This window comes from Podarcis gaigeae (genome assembly GCF_964106915.1).
Source record: "Podarcis gaigeae genome assembly, chromosome: 16".
Classification (NCBI taxonomy): domain Eukaryota; kingdom Metazoa; phylum Chordata; class Lepidosauria; order Squamata; family Lacertidae; genus Podarcis; species Podarcis gaigeae.
Window position 1 is genome coordinate 19156287 of NC_139693.1, and position 21612 is coordinate 19177898.

Sequence of the window (21612 nt, forward strand, 5' to 3'; positions counted from 1 at the left end):
TACTGTTTCACATTAGGAAACCCGTATCACTTTCCCAAGGGCTACATTATGCCAGCAACTATCTTTGAAGCAGGCAAGAACCCAGAATTCTCACAGCAAGATGTACCGTATGTTCGTGTTTCTCTGCTGTGTATAAGGATCCAACTCTGCCGGTAGAACTAGAACACGCTATCTTCAACCCCCTCATAAAACCAGCCAGACAGGGAAGATGCCAGATTTCTCCTGACTTTCTGCAGCTTCCATAAGCATAGATGATTTGGTAGCCAGAGTTCTAAACCTTGGCTGCTTCTGGCATGATCTCCCATCCTAGAATTTTGTACCCTTGCAAATATATTGCATGCTCCTCCCAAAGGGGCCTGGCCTTCAGCTTGAGAGCTATGGGTTTAATTGATCATTCATGAGGGAGAAAGCAAGGCCTATCAGAATTCACATGGATTTAGGGATGAGGAACCAGCAACATATGGAGAGTCACAAGTCCCATCATCCTGACCACATTGTCTTGCTTAATAGCAGTTGCTGAACAACACCTGAGAGGCCATGGGTGTCCTATCTCTGCTCTACATTAATGTTTGTATAGCTTGTGACTGCCCCCCTCCGCTAAATTAAACCCTTGACAACCCTAATTTTAGAGTATCATGCAGGCAACAAGACCAGGACATTTACTGAGTGGGCCCAAAGTTCTGCAGGATGGTTCTATGCACCTTTGTCAGAGGGGAAGTCTAACTCATTTCCCTTATTTTGTCCCAAATGAGACCCACCAGTTCAACAAACATCTCCAGGAACCTTTCCCAAACTTCAATACAACCAGAATGAGACAAAAAACAACACCTTTTAATCGGAAGAAAGAGCACAGTCTTGTTTGAACTGCTCAGACTCTAATCTAGCCTCTAAGAGACACATTGCTTGGTGCCATAGGCATGGCTGTGCTCCTATGGCTTGCCAATGCTCCTATACATCAGGGCCACCTCCCTGCAACAGTTCCTTAATTCCTTTGAGGGATTCTGTGCAGGACCGGATAAGTGAGCAGAGCTGTATGCTTGTTTCAACGCAAGTGCTCTGCTGGAGCTCGTGGACAGCCCAGTTGATCTTCTGCAGTATGGCCTCCTCCGCTGCAGCCAGGGCACCAGTGGAAGGTGGGCAGGCAGGCACTGCAACAGGAGCTGGGAGTGCTGGAGCAATGGCAGAAGCTCTGAGTCCTGCTGCTGCCCCTTCACAGTGTTCTGGGCGTGGCACATGGCGAGGAGTTGGCAGAGAGGAGAGGTACTCAGGTGAAGTGGCATCATCCGAGTTAGCAGCTAACTGTCGTTCACGCACTTGGGATAGAGCAGCTTGAGCATTCAGGGCTGCAGAGAAGAAGCACATAGGCATCACCATGGGGCCCTGTTTCTCCTGGGCCTCCTTGAGCCCCTGCCCCAGTCCTGCATACACACAAGCCTCTTGCCAGCATCCCAATGAAAAATAACAGGCAAGTACCACTGGAAGATCTAAGCAGCAACTTAACACTAACTCTCTCTTGTTAAGTGAAGCAGAAAAGGTTCTTTCCTGGCACACCCAGAGGCCCACTATAATAATTTTACAATAATAATATTTTTATGATTTATATGCTGTCCATCTGACTGGATTGCTCCAGACACTCTGGACAGCTCCCATAAAACACAATAAAACATCAAACATTTAAAACCTCCCTGTACAAGGCTGCCTTCAGATGTCTTCTAAAGGCAGAATGAACAATACAAACATGAATATAGGGATCATCCAAGTTGCGAGAGCATCAGTGTGTAAGCATTAAACAAGTGCTGCAGCACCAGTTATGGTTTATAGCAACTGCTGCATTTAAACTCCCAGCAATGGAGTCAGGCTCATGAATTATTTCCAGCTAATTAAGAAATACCTTTCCCCACCAACACATACTGGGAGGAAAGCCCTAGTTCCTAATTCTCACCCTCTAGTCCAAGAGTCCTGCCCTTCCCAATCCATCCCAGTGAGGCAACCTCCCCACACTACCCCAAACATACCCGGATTGTCCTTGTCAACATCAGAATTAAGTTCTTGGCAGGCAACGCAGTACAATTTCTTCTGCCTGTCTTGCAGCAAAATGGTCTGAAAGGGCAAGGTTATAGCAAGGAGAGAAAAGTGTCAGAGCCTGCAAAAGGAATGTGATGTGTGTGAGAGAGAAAGAATGGTGTATGGGGGTGGGGAGGTGAGAGAAATTACACCAGCGAAATAAATAAAAACCTGGATTCTAGGCGCCAAAATTCTAACTGTGAGCTAATGTTTGATAGAGAAAAGATTGTCACAAGATGTCAGGTGCTGAGGAAAGAAGCAGAAGCTTCCTCCACTTTAAAGACACAGGTGCAAAATATTGGTTGCCAACCTGGGCACAATTTACCTCATTGTTTTTGCAATTACATTCAGGGACATATAAAAAAGCATTCTGCACTTGTTTAAGACCAACAGATATCCCTTATTCAGAAAGATTCTATCTCTCTACAAGGAAAAGATTAGGGCAAAACTATTGTGTGCATGTGTGTGTAGTGGTGGGGATCACAAATGATATGCAGGTGCTGCTTTCTGGATCCCTCCTATCTTCTACTGATCATATGACTGCATATTGAAACCAGTGCTCTGATTACCGGAGAGAGAGGAGCTCTCTTGGCTCCTGTTTTTAGAAAACTACAGGAGAAAAATATTTGGCTAAAATCTGGGTGAGAACTCAAAGGCTTGTTGATCTCATTATTCCCACCCCAACTTTCACCTCAAAACAACCTCAGGCATCATATTTTCTTCCATGGTTGCTGCAGACTTGCTGAGCCTATGTGTGGCCCTCTCCCACAACCTCGTAAATAAGACCCAAAAGTCTTAGTTGCCTTCTACAAAATAGCTGGCAGAGGCTAGCTAAGAAAGGGCAGAGAGCTCTGCTTCTCCCACAACAGCCTACTGCCTTTCTTTGGATGAGTGGCCTTTCCTCTCCCAATAGCCCACTTGCCTTTTATGAAGGGATCAGAGGAAGGATGGAACCTTCTGTTTCTCTTCTACCAGCCTGCTCGCTAGCCTATGGCACCAGATGAATGCTGATATATGCTTTGCAGGCCAGCGACTGCCACAAAAACAGCATATACAAGCCACAATAATACTCAACACTGCCACAAACTATTTCAAGCATTCAGAATGCTTCTCATGTGTTATCTCACTGTATTCAACAGCCCTGAAAAATGGAGACCATATTGTAAATGAGGAATGAAGTGCAGCTAGGAGACAGACTTACCAGAGGTCACTGGGGGAACTCATGGCAGTGCTAAGATTCAGACCAGTGACTCCACAATTCAGAGCTCAACCTCAGCTCAGCCTTCAGCAACCTGCCACCCTGATGCCTTCGTGTAGGCATCAGGTTGGCAAAGGCTGTCTTTGCCAGTCGCTACACCAGCTATTCATTATTATATAAAAGCAACGCACTTCAGGGAATTCTCCTGCCTTTAAGGCGCTTGAGTTTAAGATTTTTATTATTGTTATTTTTTATTAAAAGCCTTTAAACTCCTCTCAGATGTGCTGCAGCTCCGACCTGCCCTGAAATTCTTCCTTGGCGGAGCAGGGAGAAAGGGATGACAGAAGATAGGGCACTCTGAGCATGCTCAGAGATCCCCTCGTTCTCCCCCTCGGGCCTCGCGCTCTGCAAACATGACCAGGCGCCTTCGCCTCCTCTCACCCCGCACTCCTCGCAGCAGTCGCCCAGCATGCGGTAGCCCTTGAGGAGATAGTCGCTCATCAGCTTGCTGATCTTGTCCTGCCGTTCGCGCCGGGCCTGGATCACCTTCAGCTCGGCCTCCGACGGCGGCTGCCACTCCGGTTCGTCGCCTGGGCGAGGGAGGGAGAATGGGAACAGCGGCGGTGGGGAAACAGGCCTTCTCAGTCCCCGTCCCGCTAGCCGATTACTGGGCCAAGCTCGCCTCTCGCCAGGGCCTGCAGGCCCGGTTGCCATGGTTACCCCTCCTCCCTCACTTACCTGCCGCGTTCAGCGCCATGATGTTCCCCGGACGCCTCAGCTTCCGGCTTTGACCACGCCTCCTCCCTGGTCGTCCCTCGCAGAAACTCCGCCTACAAACCTCTCTGTCCTCTTTTCTTTCCTTCCCCCCAGGAAACTGAGGCGTTAAAACGAAGGTTCCGGCAGGACGTTTGCTTCCACTTTACGTTCACGCACGGAAATTGGCTAGCGGGCAGCGTAGAGTCTAGTTTCAGGCTTGCCTGCAATCCGTAGATTCTGGCACGCACAGGCTTCCCTCCCATAAACCCACGATGTGTCTGCGGGAGAAGCAGTTTGCAGCCGCTTCAAGGGAGAGAAGGCACTCTGCACATGCTCAGTGGGAGGCAACGTTCAGTGGTAGAGCACATACTTTCTATGCAGAGTGCCCCAGGATTTGGCAAGGCATTTGAATGAGAAAATGGAACGCTGCTGCCCAGTGGAATACAGAGTGCTGGTCTAGGTGAATTAAGTATGGGTGGGATCATAGTTCACATCTTTGCATGCAAAATGTTCTAGGTTCAATTCATGGCATCCTCGGTGAAATCAATATCAGGTGGCAGGTGATGTAGAAGAGCAGCTGCCAGTTTGAGGGGGCAATAATGGGCTAAATTGTTGCTTCTCTTCTTTCTGACTGGGGTTTCCCAGAGATATATGGCCATCTAACCAAAACACAGATATCTTGCAGTATGATTCTATGCATGTGTACTCAAATTCCACTGAATTTAATGGGACATACTTCCAGGTGTGTATAATATTGCAGCTCAACACTAATAACTCATTTACCTGCAGGACTTACAAGTTCCTCTGGGATGCCCTTATGTTCTAATTAAAGTGAAAACTACTTCTGGAGATGGAGAAACCCAGCAGTTTATTGTTGCAGTCAGTTGGCAGCAGCCTGGATATGCTGACCTCTCGCCCTCAAGTAAAGGCAAAAAAGAAAGGAGTTCATGCTATTCAAAATCATCTTATTTGGGATAAATGTGCCTGAGGGTTTTAAAAAAAATGAAATGCAAATGTAGAGCAGATTTTTATCTCCATACAGATAGACTGTGCGCACATCATACATTTAAATCACATTGCTTTCCCCAAAGAACCTCAGAAACTGTAGTTTGTTGGGAGTTGTAGTTCTGTAAGGTGGAAGTTTCAGTTCCCAGAACTCTTGGGGGGAAACCGTATGCTTTAAATGTAGGGCATGTATGCAGTCCAAGTGGTGGGGTAGGAAGGTGTGATGTCTATGACAATCCAACAGTGTAATCCCCCGCTATGGTCCCCAATCTGCAGGTTGGGGATGAGGTCATAATCATCTTGTTTCATGATGCTGATACCAACCCAGTAGATGGGAGACTGAGCTTGATACTCTCTAATAAAAGACTTCATATTATTGCCTTTTTGTTCTTTATTGATGAAATGCAACAGAACAGATCAGGGTCTGCAGTGAAATATGACAGAGATCACTCGCTATTAATTTCCAAATAGACAGAAACAATAATGTAGCAGGATATTAAAAACATTTCAAGTGTACTCTTTCGGCTAGCTTTGTTCACATGGTTGTATCTTCAGACAGACCCAGCTCCCGGGTTCGTTTCTTTGCGGGGGGCGTGGCGGGTTGTCCTGTTCAAATAAGACAGTGAAGCAAAAACCAACCGATACCATGTCAGAGGCAGCAAAAATAAAATTGCTTGGTGGTTTTCTTTCTATACCTTTTCCCCTCCGGTCACAGCAACGCCGAAACTCTTTCTTTGTAGTTTCTGATGTTCTTGCAATAGGAAGCCCTCGTGTCCCGCGGGCGACTAAAAATGGTTTACAAAGCTACGCCGGAAGTTTAAGCTAACGACAACTCAAGAGCGCCCCCTAAAGGCGGGCTGACCCCAGAAAGGAAAATACAGGCTGGCCCAAAGCAGGAATTCTGTTTCTCGGTGGACTCCCCCCCCCCCCCCCTATACAGAAGCGAACGCTGGGCATAGAAATCATTGGGAAAATCCAGACTTAAGTTGTGGTTGGTCAAGATTGCAGCAAATATGAGTAATTTTTGAGAATTCTTTTTTTAATCATTTCAGAAAAATGTGAAAGCGTAACTCTTCTGTGCGCGAGGTAGCGGAGCTTGAGACTCCTCTATGCAACCGATTGCTGAATTAGGGCTGTCAGAGACTCAGTAAGTGGCAGGATGTTTAAAAGCAAGCAAAGAAAACATTTCTTTCTCCACACGAAGACTCAAGTTGGAAAGAGGACGAAGAGGGCTAGAGTCGCACTTACAGTAAAACCCCGGATTTTGCAACACAGTTCCAGCTCGGCATGTGGTAGCTGTTTAAAATCCGTGCGAGGTGCGCTTCTCCGCTTTGTCCTTCTGTGGTTACGACCAAGGAGCGCTGAATTTTAATACCCACCCCCCGCGCGCCCTCCTTTGTGGAAAGGAGCAGAAAGCAGCTAAGGGCGATTGGCTTCGGTATCGGAGAAAACTGGCTTCTACCAATCGACGTAAAGTATGTTAATGAGAGGGCGGAATTTCCTGCCACCGTTAAAAGGTATCCCCCCGGTTCCGCCTCTGAGGCGGTTGCCGTGGCAACGGGTAGCACGCGCTGCTCTTACAGCGGCTGCGGGATACGGGTGGGGATGGCCTAGTGGCGGCGTCTACCTGTGCCGCCGCCACCCTGTCTGCACGCCGGCCTCGGGCTCCCTCCAAGCGAGCACACATTGGCCCGCCAAGTCCAAATGCATAGCCCTAGTGCACGAGGCTTTGCAGCGCCGCCTTCCCGGCTGCCTCGCCTGTTTGCCGGCGGTGTGCCGTGGGCGCTCAGCGCAACTGCCCCCTCCTTGAAGACGCATTTGGTGTGCGACCCGCGAAAGCAACCTCATCATCCGCCGCCGCCACCCTCCTAAAGAACTCCGCGTTCGCTCGCCTCTCCGAGGGGGCCGAGCTGCACCAGCTGGGGGCGCAGGGCGAGGCAGGATTCTTAAAAAGGCCTACTAAACTCTGTCAAAGGGTCCGAACCTAGTTTTATGCCGGAAGAATTTCTCGCAGAGACCTATCAGACGGGGTACAAGTCTGACGCCGCAAACGGGTTGACACCTGGCGCCGCGGATACCTGTGCTCCATTTGTCCCGCAGTCGCAAAGCTTCCTGGGGCAAGTCGGTAACGGGTCCTAACCTCTTAGGGTTCCCAAGGGAGTCCGCGTAGCAAGGGCAGGTTACAAAGGGATATGTAGTGACACCTGGGAAACTAGGCTTGATGATGTGTCTGTTTAAGTGACCTGTGAAGCACAATATTGACACCTGATCTGAGGTTTGCTGAAGGGTAAGTGTAAGCAGGTGTGTGACTAATCAGTCTTTTCAATAAAGTTTGGCTAGCACAGCAGCCAATTCACGCTAGAGGAAGCAACAGAATTCTCTTCAACACAGAAAGTACAGCAGGCCCCTCTCAAAGCTACAATTTCAGTGTTCTTTAAAAGGAAGCAGATTCAACCTAAATGAGATTAAACCTGAGGTTGGGACACAACCCAGGGATGGACACACTGCACTGAGTGAAATGGGCAACTTATAAGGTACATACTATTTTAATATTTAATTCAGGACATCAGAGTGCTTAAGGCTACAAACCCCAGAAGGAAACAGTGGTTGCATTCGTGTTCAGGAAGCTGAACTGAAAATCCTTGGTTCAGCAAGGCTTGACCACTTGGATATAGGTCTTCTGCAATACCTCTAATGCACTTTTTACACACTTAACACAGCTCACATTTCCTCTACTGTCTGCAGAGGAATAGAGCAGACTTGTACTGTCTTGAACTACTTCCCTGAGGCAGTAGGGAAGTGTTAGATTGCTTACTAGACCTGTTTTTAAAAATGCCCCACCACACCATTTTTAATAAATGGGAGAGGAGACACAGTGCAGATGGGCAGTAAGCTCTTGAAGGATAGAAACTGAACATATACCAGGAGAAACGCATGCTGTCTTCTACCACAGTAAAATCAGAGATCTCGTCCCTTTGCATCAATGTACATCTTGACCAGCCCATCAACTCTCAAGGCCCATAATTACCTTTTCCCCAAGGGGCACAGAAGGCAGATGATTGTGTAACTACAGGCAGCATAAAAACAAAGAGTGCTGCTCCTTTTAAAATTTCCATTTGTGGTCTCCCTGGGAAAGTTCAATGTAGGCCTCACTAATTGAAGGGGAAAGTAATTATATGTAAGACTGTGCCCTTTGGTTTTAAGGAGCAATCCACTCTAGATTGGAATTGCAGCTCATCTGACACAAAGGGACCAAGCGAAACACTATTTAGAGCTTGTTGATGTGTTCTTGGGTGATTCTGTCTGTGTCATAGGGAAACTAAGAGGGCAGATCATGCAAGTCACAAGAAGTATTTGCCCCCAAACTCAAGAGCCTTAAAAACATGGAACAGATTCAGGCCAGGAATACAGCAAGTTTGCACATTTTAATCAGTTGCCCAGAAAGCATAATCCTATAAAAAGCAGTACAATTATTAATTAACTACCTACTTGGAAAAACACAGAAAAGATTGGCTTCACTCCAAGCATTTTTGTCAACTTATTACTAGAAACTGAGCAAGCATTCAGCCAACATTGTCAGTTGACAATGCTGCTTTTTGCTTTGTGTAGCCACGCTTACTTAAAACTCTGATTAGATTCTAATTGCTACTGCTGTTCATAAACAGTTGTAATGAAATGGAAAAATATAAAGAGGGGATAAATGTCTCTTTGCAGTTGCACTGTGAGTTAACAGTGGCAGAAAAAGGCATTGATTAAAAAAAACAAAAAAAGTTATGCTGCAAGAGATGAAAACAGGTTTCCTGCTACAAAAGCAGCAGCACTTGGGGAGAGTACAACTACCTGCCAATAATGTTCTGGAAGATGTCCAGCTGTCCTCACCCTTCAGCATTCTGGCACTATATTTTGTGCAGAGATAGCAGTAGTAGGACATGGCACAATCTAACAAATATAGTAGGGAACATCAAGCTGAACTCCACACTTGCTCCTGACAGAACCATCACTTCAGCCCTTCACAGCTTCATGAACATCTCTCTCAATTTCTCCTACATCTTGGGGTGTGGAGCCCTCACCTATCCATGGTATTCCTCTACTTGAACCCCTGTGAGAAACCTGACTTCTCCCACTATCTGAAAAACTTAACACCATGAAAGACAAATAGGACAGATATATTGGTTGAAGTGGGGAGAGAGAAGGGAGAGGTTCCCAAAAAGATTGTAAGGGAGCAGTCTTAAATATTGCAGGAATAACAAAACACTGGAGACAGAGACTTCCCAGTTCTAGGCCTGAAGGGTGTTCCAGGCCAGTAAATATCCTGTGCAACTAAAAAGGGGAGTATTTTGATAGCATTGATCACTTATCATCATCACCACTGTGTGATGATCACCCACCAGCAGGGATGGTCCTGAGTTCTGCTGTTTACATACACACTTGTATGTAATATGAAAGAAATAATAGTAACACACACAACCCACCAAAACCACCAGGCAGCTGGATTTCCTAAACTATCAGTCTGCCTACTTTTTATTTACAGTTAATACAAAAAATAAAATCTAAACTCACTTCTAACTTCAGGTTTACTTGTGCACTCTATATTAGCAAAAATCAATGGATGCTGTTACATAAAAGCAACTGAGCTCACTTGGAAAGGATACAAAGTGATCCTTTCAACAAGCATATTAAATGAGGATTTCAATGCTAGAACAGCTTCCTTTCTAACAGGTGGGACATGGCAAGAGGCAGGACCAAGGAACCAGAAGCAAATGTTCACCATGTTGCCATCTTCACCCAGGGACTTTGGTTTCAAAATGACTGAATATACAGCAATTTACAGCAGTCCTGAGGCCGAGCACAGAGCCCTAACATTGAAATTAAGATAGCAACCACAAGACTCTCCTAGAAAACTGTTTATCTTGGATGGCCCCATATGGCTAGCTAAAGTAAATAACACCCTTTACTTGGTATAGGAAAGGACAACAACAGAAGATACAAGAGCTACAATGACAAGCTGCTAAGGGCACTGTGACAAAGGGTGAGAAGAAATGTAGTGACTAAAAGGATATTCTGAAATCAAATGGCAAAGACTTCTCATCAAGGATGCAGCAGCCGGGGTTTATGCTAGACGTGTTATAACGGCGGGCGCCAGAACAATGACGCAGTCCCACCCCAGGAAAGACGGGGGAAATCCTTTACAGGCGGCGCTGGTAACTAGCATGCAGCTGCAGTTGTGCGTTACGCATGTAATCGCCATAGGCACCCGCATATCGGGCATAATCAGACTGTGTTTCTGGGAGACGGCGATAATCCAGTTGAGCTTTTGTCGGCGAATGGCGGTATGCGTGGGGGGAGTCTGTTAAATGGCGGAAATCTGAGAGGTCAGATAAACGGCGGTCATCTGAGAGGTCAGAACCGTACCTGGTTAAGAGAAGAGACATTAGATATTTGATAAATAATAAAAACCCTCATGGCCGATGCCTTACATTATATACACACTATGATTGAGATGGCCCCCCTCCACCCGCTCAGAAGATGACTGCTGAGATGTAAGCACAGAAAAGAGCCTGCTAAAGTAATCCAAACAATAATCTTTCCTCCATCGTCTGGCTGCAACTGGGGCCGTTTTACTTCTCTCAGACATGGGGAATAATCTCTCAATGGTTCAGCTATTCTGTAATACTAATTATACTTCACCATTTAAGCAGAATTTTGAGCCTCCCAGAACAGTGATAAAGCACAGTACCATGCAGGAGACCCAGACCTCACAAAACTACACTCAATAGTTTCTAAGATGGATACAAGAGCTAAGGCATATCAAGGCTCAAAAAGACTTGGAGGTGTTGGAGGTGACCGAAAACGATGGATTATGCTCATCATTGCCAGGAATTAAAGCTGGTGCAACTCTTATTTGCAATCTCAGTCAAGTCTCAAAGGTCTAGTTTGCCATCTCTGTGGTGGGATCTGGTCAGGTAGCAGAGCCTTCTCGCAAACACGTACTCACAATTATCCAGAGATATGTGCAGGCGGGGGGAAATGGTAAGAGCGCAGCCCATATTTGCTCCCTTCCCCACAAACAGTAAAGCACAGGAAAGATCTGATAGAGAGAAACTAATGGCACAGCCAGTGTAGCAAAGGTTAAGCAAGCCCCACTCCTGACCCATCCTTGCTTTCGAATAAATGCCAATTTAAAGTCATAGCGGGAACTCTGCTCCCTCCCATGGAACCACAGAATGAAGTTCTCCTTTGAACCCCTCTGAAAAGTGCAGAAAAATCCTTGTGCAGAAGGTGCGATTGGCGTGAAAAGCATTACAAGTGGTCTAGCTGCATACCTCTTATTCATTGCAGCTGCTTTTCTGTAGAGATCCTCACGGTTGCCACGCGGTGGAGAGAGGCGAGTGCGTTCATACGGCGGATGGAGAGCTGCAGCTTCTGACTGGGACAATGCTGTATATGAGGCTGCCTGTTGTGCAGATTGAGTCAGCCCATTGTATGATGGCTGAGCTCTGTAACCTGCAGCTAAGGGAACAGAAGTGGATTGCTGTGCAGCATAAGCTGTCTCCGCTGGGTTTGAGACTTGTGCTCTGTAGGCTGTTGACAGTGAAGCAGAGAGCTGTGTTTTATAGGAAGCAGCAGCTGCTGCTGCTGCTGCTGCATCCTGCATACCATAAGCAGCCGCCAAGTTTGCTGCAGCCTGTGCCCCATATGCAGCTGGCAGGGCAGATGCAGCCTGGGCCCCATAAGAAGCTGCATGGCCAACAGCTGACTGGACTCCGTATGAAGCTGTCTGTGTTGAGAGAGGGTGGGTACCGTACAAGGCTGCTTGGTTGGCTGCAGGTTGGGCCCCGTAAGATGCTGAGAGGGCAGCAGCAGCAGCTGCTGCCTGGGCACCGTAGGAAGCTGCTGCATATGTTGCAGCAGCCTGGGCCCCATAAGTGGCAGCGTATGTTGTTGTGGGCTGGGCCTCATAAGAAGGGACTTGAGAAGCAGCCACTTGTGCTGCTCCATAAGCAGCTGCTTGGGCACTGTAGGATGTTAGTGCTGAGGCTGCTGGCTGGGCCCCAGAAGTTGCCAGGGGAACAGAGGACTGGGCTCTATATTGATTTCCAAGCATGGCTGAGGACTGGGCTCTGTACATGGCAGCCTGCCCAGTTGTAGGCTGGGGTCTGTAAGCCATCCCAAGTGATGCTGCAGGCTGGTCTCTGTAGGCTGTCCCGAGGGAGGCAGAAGCCTGGTCTCTGTAGGATGCTTGCTGGGCTGCCATAGGAACTATGTAACCTGCTCTTGTTGGTGAGCGTCTAATGGGGCTTCTGTCCCTTCCAAAATAGGAAGGAGATACCTGCCTAGCTTGACTGTCTTGGGAATCAATTTTGGTTAAATTGTTGTTCCCCAGGCGCTGCTGATAGTCATACTCCAGTGAAGAATAAGTTGATCCTCCCGCTGGGAAAGCAAGATTACTGGATCTCAAAGCGTCATTCCTGGGCTGGAGTTTATCCAGGGTTGGTATTTTGTTCTTTTCAGCTCTGTTGCCCAGCTGGCCGGTGTGCCCAGCTGGCCCCCTTTTATGAGCCTTATTAGAAAGTTCCACATTAATTCTCTTGCCCTTGACTTCCCTTCCATTAAGATGTTCAATGGCGGCTTTGGCATCCTCATCCTTCTCCATGTGAACGAACGCATAGTCTGATAAAGCAGCAGACAGAAGGTTATCAATAAGGAACATATGACATTTAATTACTGGAACCCACTCATACTTCGATGTGCCCTAAAAAGGCTTCAGCCTGAAACACATCTGTTTGATACCAGAAGAATGCAGAATGAATCAGCTGATGTGGCTTGCTCGGCAACTCTTTAAGAGCCACAAGGAAGGAACAGGCCACTGGCACCTATTAAGGTACAAGGAACTGGCCCCTGTCTTAAAAGTTTGAAGGCTAAGCATCAAATTACCCATCCTATCCCACAGCTCACTCCGCCTCCTGCATGATTTGCACATAATTCACAGTGTGCCAAAGCATATAAAACTCTCTCTGTGCTGCTTGATTTCTCATCTTCAACGTATTAATCCTCAGCAGGACTTTCCCCCACTGCCCCCAGTCAAAATGCTGAGAACATTCCTGTTGCGCATTAAAATGTTACAGTTTCATTTATACCTGAACATCTTGCATATGGATACTACCCTACACAAATGTAAATATTTTCCCCGCCCTCAAGAGTTCTGGCATTCTGCTTCTAGAAGCAATATGAAAAACTGCATTTAGGATGGTGGCTTGAAGCTGAGCTATCAAAATTTAAGGAAAAGATTAACGCTGATGAAACCAGAGGCTGAACTTGTAAAGCCAGTGAACCATGACATTTTATATGATTTTAAACACCAGAATTATGCACTGCTTTAGCAAAGGTGGATTTCAGATGACAGCACAAAATATACAAGGACAAAGGCCACAATTTTATTCTGTATGGTTTCCCTCCACCCACTGAATTCCACAAGTCATAACAGAATGGAGAACATACTAACAGCTTTCTCAAGGTGTGTTCCCTATTGCATCTTTCCTAGCCTTACATACCATAGCAGGCAAAGGACATGCACCTCTGTTGCAAAGTTTGTTGCCTACTGGACTCCAATAAGAAGCCTAAAGGACTCATGGTTACAAGAACTGCTAGAACAAACTGTCAAGGCTGCTGAATACATTTAAGCCTTTCTGATGTTTCAACCTAGTACTTATTATAAATCAACATGGCTGGATCCTGCTGATGCAACAAAGCAATTTAAATCTAGGGAGCTTTAAAAAAAGCACCCAGTGGAATGAATCTGAGGTTCTATTCTCTAAAGTTGCTTCTTAGCTTCAATAAGCAAGTCTGTGCCAGTTTCACAAACCACACACTTTTCTTTCACTGCAAATCTAGACAATGGAAACAGGCTGCTATGTGCACATCCCCTCACAGATCTGAAAAAGAAAATATGGATCTGCTGGTAGATCTCTGGGTGATTTGCAAGGATTTCTGGTTCTGTGTTTAACTACAGAAGCAACAAAATTCCTCTCCCCCTAATTATGGCTGCTGAAATGAAGAAAACCTGGGGTAACCAGGAGAGGATTTTTGTGTGTAAGGACTGAGCTGTATTCACATACAATCAGAATTCTTTGATTCTAAGTTTGTCTTTTACACCAGGTTCCTTGATCTCAGGAGTCTAGTAAAAAACAAACACAAAATAAACAGATCCTGCAAGTCTGCTCATCCCTGCCCATTCAAATAGCTAGAACAAATAAAGCTGAAATATTAGACTACTATTTCTTTAACTGTATGCTCTATGATGAGATCAGAAAAGCCCTATCTAAAAGGTTTTCAGTTTGGGCCAGTATGAAGAAAACACGAGCACTCACTGTTGATGAAGACTGTGATGTACTTACTGTTATAAGAATTTAAGGTCTCAAATATATAAATTAAATGTACAAGGCAAACATGTGCATAAATATATAAACCACATGTCTGAAACAGTACAGGAAGACAGTCCTGAAACCATTTTGACTCTCTCAAACTGACCAAATGTTTCTCTGCAAGGAGGGAGGAAATGAAAAAACCTCCCCATTGTCTCTGTGCTCACAAATCCTGCCTTAAGGGCACATTTAAGGTGTGAATAGGGTGAGCCTGTGACCTGTATTCAGGAATTAAGTAGTTATAATAACGAAAGAGTGGCCAAACCCCAGATAATGCAATCAGGTAACCTGGCAGACAGGAGATAAACAACACACAGGATTCTGTTTTAGACCACCCTGTGATGTATTTCTGCTGGAGACCACCTCTTTCTGTGATGTATGAATGATGTATTGAGGGGTGGTCCTGGGCTACACACATTCTGTGATGTACATACAGTGGTGCCCCGCAAGACGAATGCCTCGCAAGACGGAAAACCCACTAGACGAAAGGGTTTTCCGTTTTGGAGGCGCTTTGCAAAACGAATTTCCCTATGGGGTTGCTTCGCAAGACGAAAAAATCTTGGGAGTCCCCGCAGGTTTTTTTTCGCTCCCCCCCCTTTCCTAAGCCGCTTAACAGCTGATCTGCTGATAAGCCGCTTAACAGCTGATCGCTAGAAGCCGCTAGCCCGCTGTAGCGCTAATCCGCTAAGCTGTCAATGGGCTTGCTTCGCAAGATGAAAAAAACGCTAGACAAAGAGAATCGCGGAACGGATTCTTTTCGTCTTGCGAGGCACCACTGTATGATGTTTCTGGGGGTGGTCTTGAGTTTGAGGGTGGGCAATTTTAAAAGTCTATATAAGGGCCGGCACACCTTTGTTATAGGTCCTCCTCCTCTCTCCTGCGTGTGGGGGGAGCACCCTGTTGCAACAGTTTTAATAAAGATCAGGCTTACTAGCTGCTTTGCTTCTTAATATTCTCTGCTTGGCCTCTGTTATTTCCTCCTACCGATGGAGAACCTACAAAGAACTCTATACGGGCTCTTGTGTACCCCATAAGGGAAAAGGAGCAGATTTTGTTTGCAAAATTACAAATAGATGTATTTTACATATGTGGCTGCAACAACTAGCGCAAATTTCTTGACAATGCTTCTATGAGTGGCATTTCAGTGTTTAAGCAGCTGCATTTTGAAAAAATATAATAAAATGGAAGACTGCTAAACCAGCAAGCCATTCATTCTGCAGCACACAACAGATTCTGTTCTGACCCTCCCTATCAATTGCGATGGGGATGCACACAAACATAGAGGAGTATGTATCTGTTTTCCCCTGGTGAGATACACTGCTGACCTAGCCCAAACGCAAACTGAATTTTCATATGTCTTCGCGTTCTCAGCCAAAGTACTTTAATAAAAAGGAAAACTGATCCAGAAGAAGAAACAGAAGGGAGGAAATGATTAACAGACCTTACAGTACAGAGTCAAGGAGAGAGCATTAGACCAAACAAAAGAATCCATCCAACAACAGTTTAGAGAAAGAGATAGAGGCAACCACTCCTGGGGATGTGAAACCCAAACGTCTGACCAGTCTCTGAGGAAACCCTATATATACTACCCTCCAGAGCACTCAGTTGAGTCTCCTGAGGTGCAGTGTGCTTCTATACACCCCAGCCTACACAGGAGGCTAATGGGAAAACTTCAGGATGGGTTTAGCTGTCCTGGAACAAATGAGATGTTGCATTTGATTACATGCTGCAAACAAGACCTGAAAGTGGCATTCAGAAGGATGTGTACACATAAACTCAAATTAAAGATACTGTCATACGACTTACTGGAAATACAGGAGAGGGAAAAACATGAACCTTCCTCCTGACCCACTTAAATGATAAAGTTGGGGCTGAAGAGACAGTTGCCTCTGACTGACAGCTCTGTACAGCATGATGCACCGCCGGGTCCTTTAAAATTATGGAAGATTCAGGAAAGCTCTAAAAGAAATGCTTGACACATCATAGCTCAAGTGACAGAGAAGAGGAATATGCAAACTCTTTGAAGCAAATGACTACACAAAAAGCACAGGACGACGCAAGTGCATTTGGCAGTAATAGTTGGGGCTATAAAGGAGAGAAAGGTGGGGCCTGCAGCTTGGGGTGACAGCTTCAGATTTAAAGAAGTTACTTACCAGCCTTAGGACTAAACTACTTGGTGGGGAAAACCTCTCCAACCATACCATTAAAAATTTTTAAAGCTCTGTATAGCACGTGTTACTATTAAAAATTACAAATTAATGTCGACTAAGAAATGAAGCGAGGGCTTTTAGTTGCAAACAAAGTGGCTGAAAAATGTGTTAAAGAAATGGACATTAAAGCTTCACAAACTGTGAGGAACAGTTCAAGACTCACCAGCTACAATTGTGGCAACACCTCATACCTTGGTTCAGTTATCAGTTGATACATTTGCCCATGACTGAAACGCTGGTTGGCACTCAAAGAATTTATTAGGTCGTTTTTCTTAAATATCTGTTTACTGTATCTATTTGGATTTGGAGATACAAGTAGTCTCCACAGGGGACCCATCAGATTGAATTTTATCCCCATATTTTTGTCTGGTATCACTGGAAAAATTATCCTTATTTACAGATACTTGCATATAAATCTTAAAAAGAGAGTGGGAAGGAAAAAGACAATAGAAACCTAAACACTAGACCAGAAGAACCCTGGCTTATTAGAGGCTGCACATATGGGCATGGAGCCTCAGACCTGAGGAGTAAGGTGGGACTGCCTTAGGCACATCAGCAATAAGCTCGACAGGGATGTTGACCAAAAGTCTAAGGAAAATGAAGTGGGGTCTTTTCCTGCCTAGGCAGAGAATATAAATGTTGCTCCTTTCTAACACAGCAACAGGACCTTTTTTTTTTTAGCACTATAAAATCCTGCCAATGGATACTTGGGCAAATGGATACCCATGATCACACCACACACAGTCCTAGCTGTATCCACCATGCAAAATTCTACCTTTGACTCTGCTCTAAGAACAGCACTTCTGGTAGCCTTACAGTACAGAAGTAGTGTGTATGTATTGTACTTATTAGGCAGTACTTCTCACAGCATGGGTGTAATGGGGGGGGGGAAGAAACTTTAGTACTAGCAACAATAACTTAGAAGCAAGTCTCGGAGAACACAGTGAGACTTACTTTTGAGTAAAGTGGCATATGATGCGGCTGCTTATGTCAAATATAAATCTATGGTGCACCTGCATTTAGAACAATGTAAATAATTCTGGTCATTTGCTGTCAAAATGTATTCAAAATGTACAGAAAAGTATCCATTGAGAAATAAATCTCTCAATTAGTCATAACAAATGGAACTTGAAAGAAAATGTTCAGTGTCGAGTGCTGCTGTTCAGGATTCCAGTCACTCCATCTCATCCCCATATACCCCCATTTTCTACCCCTCACAACAGTAAGTCAACACTGTGTGCCTATCAAGCATTGAGCTGTTTGGAGGGGATTTTTTTCAGGGTGTGCATGTGTGGAAGAACTTTCTGATGGAAAGAGCTGTTTGACAGTGGAACGGGCTGCCTCGGAAAGTGGTGGACTCTCCTTCATTGGAAGTTTTTATGCAGAAGTTGGATGGCCTTCTGTCACTGATGCTTTAGTAGAGGTTCCTGCATTGCAGGGAGTTGGACAGATGACCAGCAGGGTCCCTTCCAACTCCACAATTCTATGATTCTACTGGTGCCCAATCCCTGCTTCATTAAAATCTTGGATTTCTCCATTGATTTTTATGGGCTGCTTTACAAACAGTTTCTCAGCATGAACCAAAAGACCCCAATTCAAAGAAAGAAATAGTTCTCTCTACACTTTTTATGTCTAGGTCTCTTCCTTCATGCTCCTTTTTCAGTAATTCCCATTAAATCTTCCCTCCCACCCAGTTTCTCCCATCAAATACAGCAAGTTCTCTACAGACACAAGGCACGCTCAGTTCTTATTGGACTGTTTTGGGACTTCTCCCACTTAGGCCTTTTCCCCTTTAAGTTTTTGTATTTGGTACTTTTGCAAGGCTTATCCCGAGTCTGCCAATACCTCCCTCTTGTGTGTGTCTGTTGCCATTTTGACTATAAGTGGTAGCTGTCGATGAACCAAATATAAATTAGAACACAGGATATTTAAGAAGGAAATGTTAATGTTTAGAGATTTTTGGGATGCTGAATCCCAGTGATAAACAGGGGGTGGCCACTTCCATGGTACTTTGCTTGTTCCCAGGGGTCAGCTGGGGCTGGAGAAATGTTTTAAAGTAGATGGACCAATGGTCTGATCCATCACGGTAACCTTTATACTGGTTAGGAAACTTAATGGACCTGCCGATAGGCTACATGAGGGTCAATGAACTGAAGCTCAGTCCTGACAAGATGGCAATACTGTGGTTAGATAGTTCCCTACTCAGGAAAAATTGTGTCCCACATATTGCACTTTCCCCAAAGGGTAAAGTGTTACTTTTTTCTTTTTTACACTAGACTGGTATGCCAACTGTGACCACCTCTGCTGGACAAGAATAGTCTAGCTACAATCATCCATGGTCTGGCAACTTCCCATTTACACTACTGCTGGATATTGTGCATGGGGCTGCCTTTAAAAGACAATCTGGAAATTGCAAGTGGTAAAAAAATGCAGCTGCTAGCTGAGCTACTGGATGCATTACTGGTGGCCACGTTTCTGAGCCTGTTCAACATACCAGCCTGGCTCTTTAAAATACTGCACAGCAGCTTGGGATAAACATACATTATGGAAAGCCCATGCCTCCACCATCCTGCCATGAGAGTACTACTACCCTTCTTCATATTAGCTCCACTGTCAGGAATAAGGCTTTTGTCAGCGGTGTGCGCCAGTTACAGAATTGCCTTCCCAAAGCATGACGCTTTTAATTTAGGTGTCAGGAAAAGAACCCCAAGTCTACTGTCCCGGGCTTTTCAGCTACCGTTAAGCGCAGCAAGTTAGTCCTTGCAATCACTCAACAGGAAAAGGCGCACTCCGCACACGTTTACAGGCGCTCTTTACCTTCTCACTCAAACCAACTTTTTTACGCTCACACGAGAAGAACTAGGCGATTTCTCGCGGAACAAGCCTACCGAGAAGCATTAGCAAGGAACAGAACCTCCCCAGCTGGAGGCAGTCTACCTCCAAGTACCTCCAGCTACTGAGGAGGCGGGGGCGGGGAGAGAGATACAACGGCAGCAGACGGGGGACGTTGTCGCTTTCAACACCTGGCGAGCGAAGCGGATCCGGAGCGGCGGGGGCGACTTAGGAGGGGGAGAAGCGGCCGCCTTCGCAGCCGAGAGGGGAAAAGGCACACGCCGCCCGCCATCCCGGCCGCGGTTCGGGCGGACGGTGGGGTTTTGAGGCCGAGGCCGAGGCCGCCTCCGCCTGCCGTACCTTTGACGACGTCGCACTCGACGACGGGCCCGTACTCCTGGAAGAGGAGGCGGAGCTCGCCGCTGGTGCAGGCGGCCGGGACGTTGCCCACGAAGATCTTGACGGTGTGCGTGGGCCTGGGACGGGAGGGCTCCACGACGACGCGGTGCCCGTGCAGGAACTGCCCGTTGAGCTTGAGGATCGCGCGCTCGGCCGACGCGTCGTCGCGCATGTGCACGAAGGCGAACTGCTTCATGAGGGCCACCCGCAGGACCTCGCCCGGCTCGGCCGCCTCGAACAGCTCGCGCAACTCCACCTGCGAGGTCTCCTCGGGCAGGTTGCCCACGAACACCTTCACGCCCGGGTGCATCGGCTCGCCCTTCTCACCGAGCGGAGCCAGGCAGGGACAAGGAGAGAGAGAGAGAAAGAGAAAGAGAGAGAGGAGGGGGAAAGGAGGGAGGAAGGAAGGAAAGAAGACACGCAAAATGGCGGCCGCGGCGGTGACAGTGGCGGCGGCGCTGACCCACAGGAAAGGAGGGGCCCAAGTCGCCGCGCGTGCGCAGTGCTCCGCGCATTGACGCTCCCCTCCCCCTCACAAACCGTAAGGCCCTGAACTCTGAGGAAAGGATGCGAGGCGCGTGCGCAGTGTTCCTCTGAGGTCGCTATGCGCGTGCGTACGAACACCCCCCCCCCCGATAGCTACAGCAGCGTCTTTTAACCCTTAGAGCGTCGAGGCTGCATCTTTGCATGAAATGCGTACGCGTGTCTAAGGGCGACATGTTATATTGATGGGTCCCTGTAAAGCATGGGAGTAGCCAAGGGGGGTGGGCAGCTGCCCCCCAGACCAAGAACAATAGAAACTCTTAACTAACTTGACCAATCACCTCGTTTCTGCTCCCCCCCCCCCCGCAACGAAAATCCTGGCTATGCCTATGCTGTGTAGAGCACTACACTGTAGGTTGCACTTCTGGGTCAAATGGAACATTTCCTCCCCCGCTTACCTAAATTCCCCTTAGATGGAAGTTAGAGCTCTAAATCAATAATAATAATAATAAATAATAAATGGTTATTTATCACATTTATATGCCACCTTTTCCTTTAAAAAGCAGGCCCAAAGTCACCCAGTGCGCTTCACAAGCCAAGGTGGGGTTTGAACCTTGGTCTCCCCAGGTCATAGTCTAACCATTACAGCACATTGGCTTGTGATTGGCCTGCTCAAAAGTTAGCAAAGATGGGAGATTATGTTGTTAAACTTAAAAGTGCAACGTGTCCATTTGCAAGTTAATGTTAAACTAGGAGACCTGGTAGGGTGTATGCCTGAGTCCTCTCAGATTCCTGCACCCAGCAAGGATTCAATTGCTGGAACAGATTTTTGTTGATGTAGTGGCCCCCTAAGTATGGGTACTTAAGGTAACAGAAGGAAGTGGCTCTGAGGCAGACTCGCTGGTAGATAGGAAGACAACAGAGTTGAAATGTGTATGTGAACTAGAATCATAGAATTGTATAAAAAGGTAAAGGTACCCCTGCCCGTACGGGCCAGTCTTGACAGACTCTGGGGTTGTGCGCCCATCTCACTCAAGAGGCCAGGGGCCAGCGCTGTCTGGAGACACTTCCGGGTCACGTGGCCAGCGTGACATCGCTGCTCTGGCGAGCCAGAGCCGCACACGGAAACGCCGTTTACCTTCCCACTGGTAAGCAGTCCCTATTTATCTACTTGCACCCGGAGGTGCTTTCGAACTGCTAGGTTGGCAGGCGCTGGGACCGAGCAGCGGGAGCGCACCCCGCC

At 46.6% G+C, this 21612-nt stretch overlaps 1 protein-coding gene across 3 annotated transcripts; it reads right to left on the reverse strand.

The window, feature by feature from the left end:
- Positions 1–810: 810 nt before the first annotated feature.
- LOC310833975 (protein ZNRD2-like) lies at positions 811–20432 on the reverse strand. Of its 3 annotated transcripts, XM_083717216.1 has the most exons (4): positions 19848–20366; positions 3704–3852; positions 2016–2100; positions 811–1343 (listed from the first exon to the last, which is right to left on the reverse strand). In XM_083717216.1, the coding sequence occupies exons 1-4, from the start codon at positions 20194–20196 to the stop codon at positions 949–951; spliced, it is 978 nt and encodes a 325-aa protein (XP_083573342.1). In that variant the 5' UTR covers positions 20197–20366; the 3' UTR covers positions 811–948. The 3 variants fall into 3 exon arrangements, with proteins under 3 accessions (XP_083573342.1, XP_083573341.1, XP_083573340.1); XM_083717215.1 differs by lacking the exons at positions 811–1343; positions 2016–2100; positions 3704–3852 and adding exons at positions 8430–10435; positions 11347–12694 and having other exon boundaries at positions 19848–20432; XM_083717214.1 differs by lacking the exons at positions 811–1343; positions 2016–2100; positions 3704–3852 and adding an exon at positions 10342–12694 and having other exon boundaries at positions 19848–20335.
- Positions 20433–21612: the final 1180 nt, after the last annotated feature.

Excerpts from the sequence above, each read along its gene's own strand:
- LOC310833975 (XM_083717214.1), bottom strand. The coding sequence starts at position 20,196 with ATGCACCCGGGCGTGAAGGTGTTCGTGGGCAACCTGCCCGAGGAGACC. Across the intron at positions 12,695-19,847 it reads CGAGTGCGACGTCGTCAAAG|ACTATGCGTTCGTTCACATG; the intron begins GTACGGCAGGCG and ends CTGCTTTATCAG.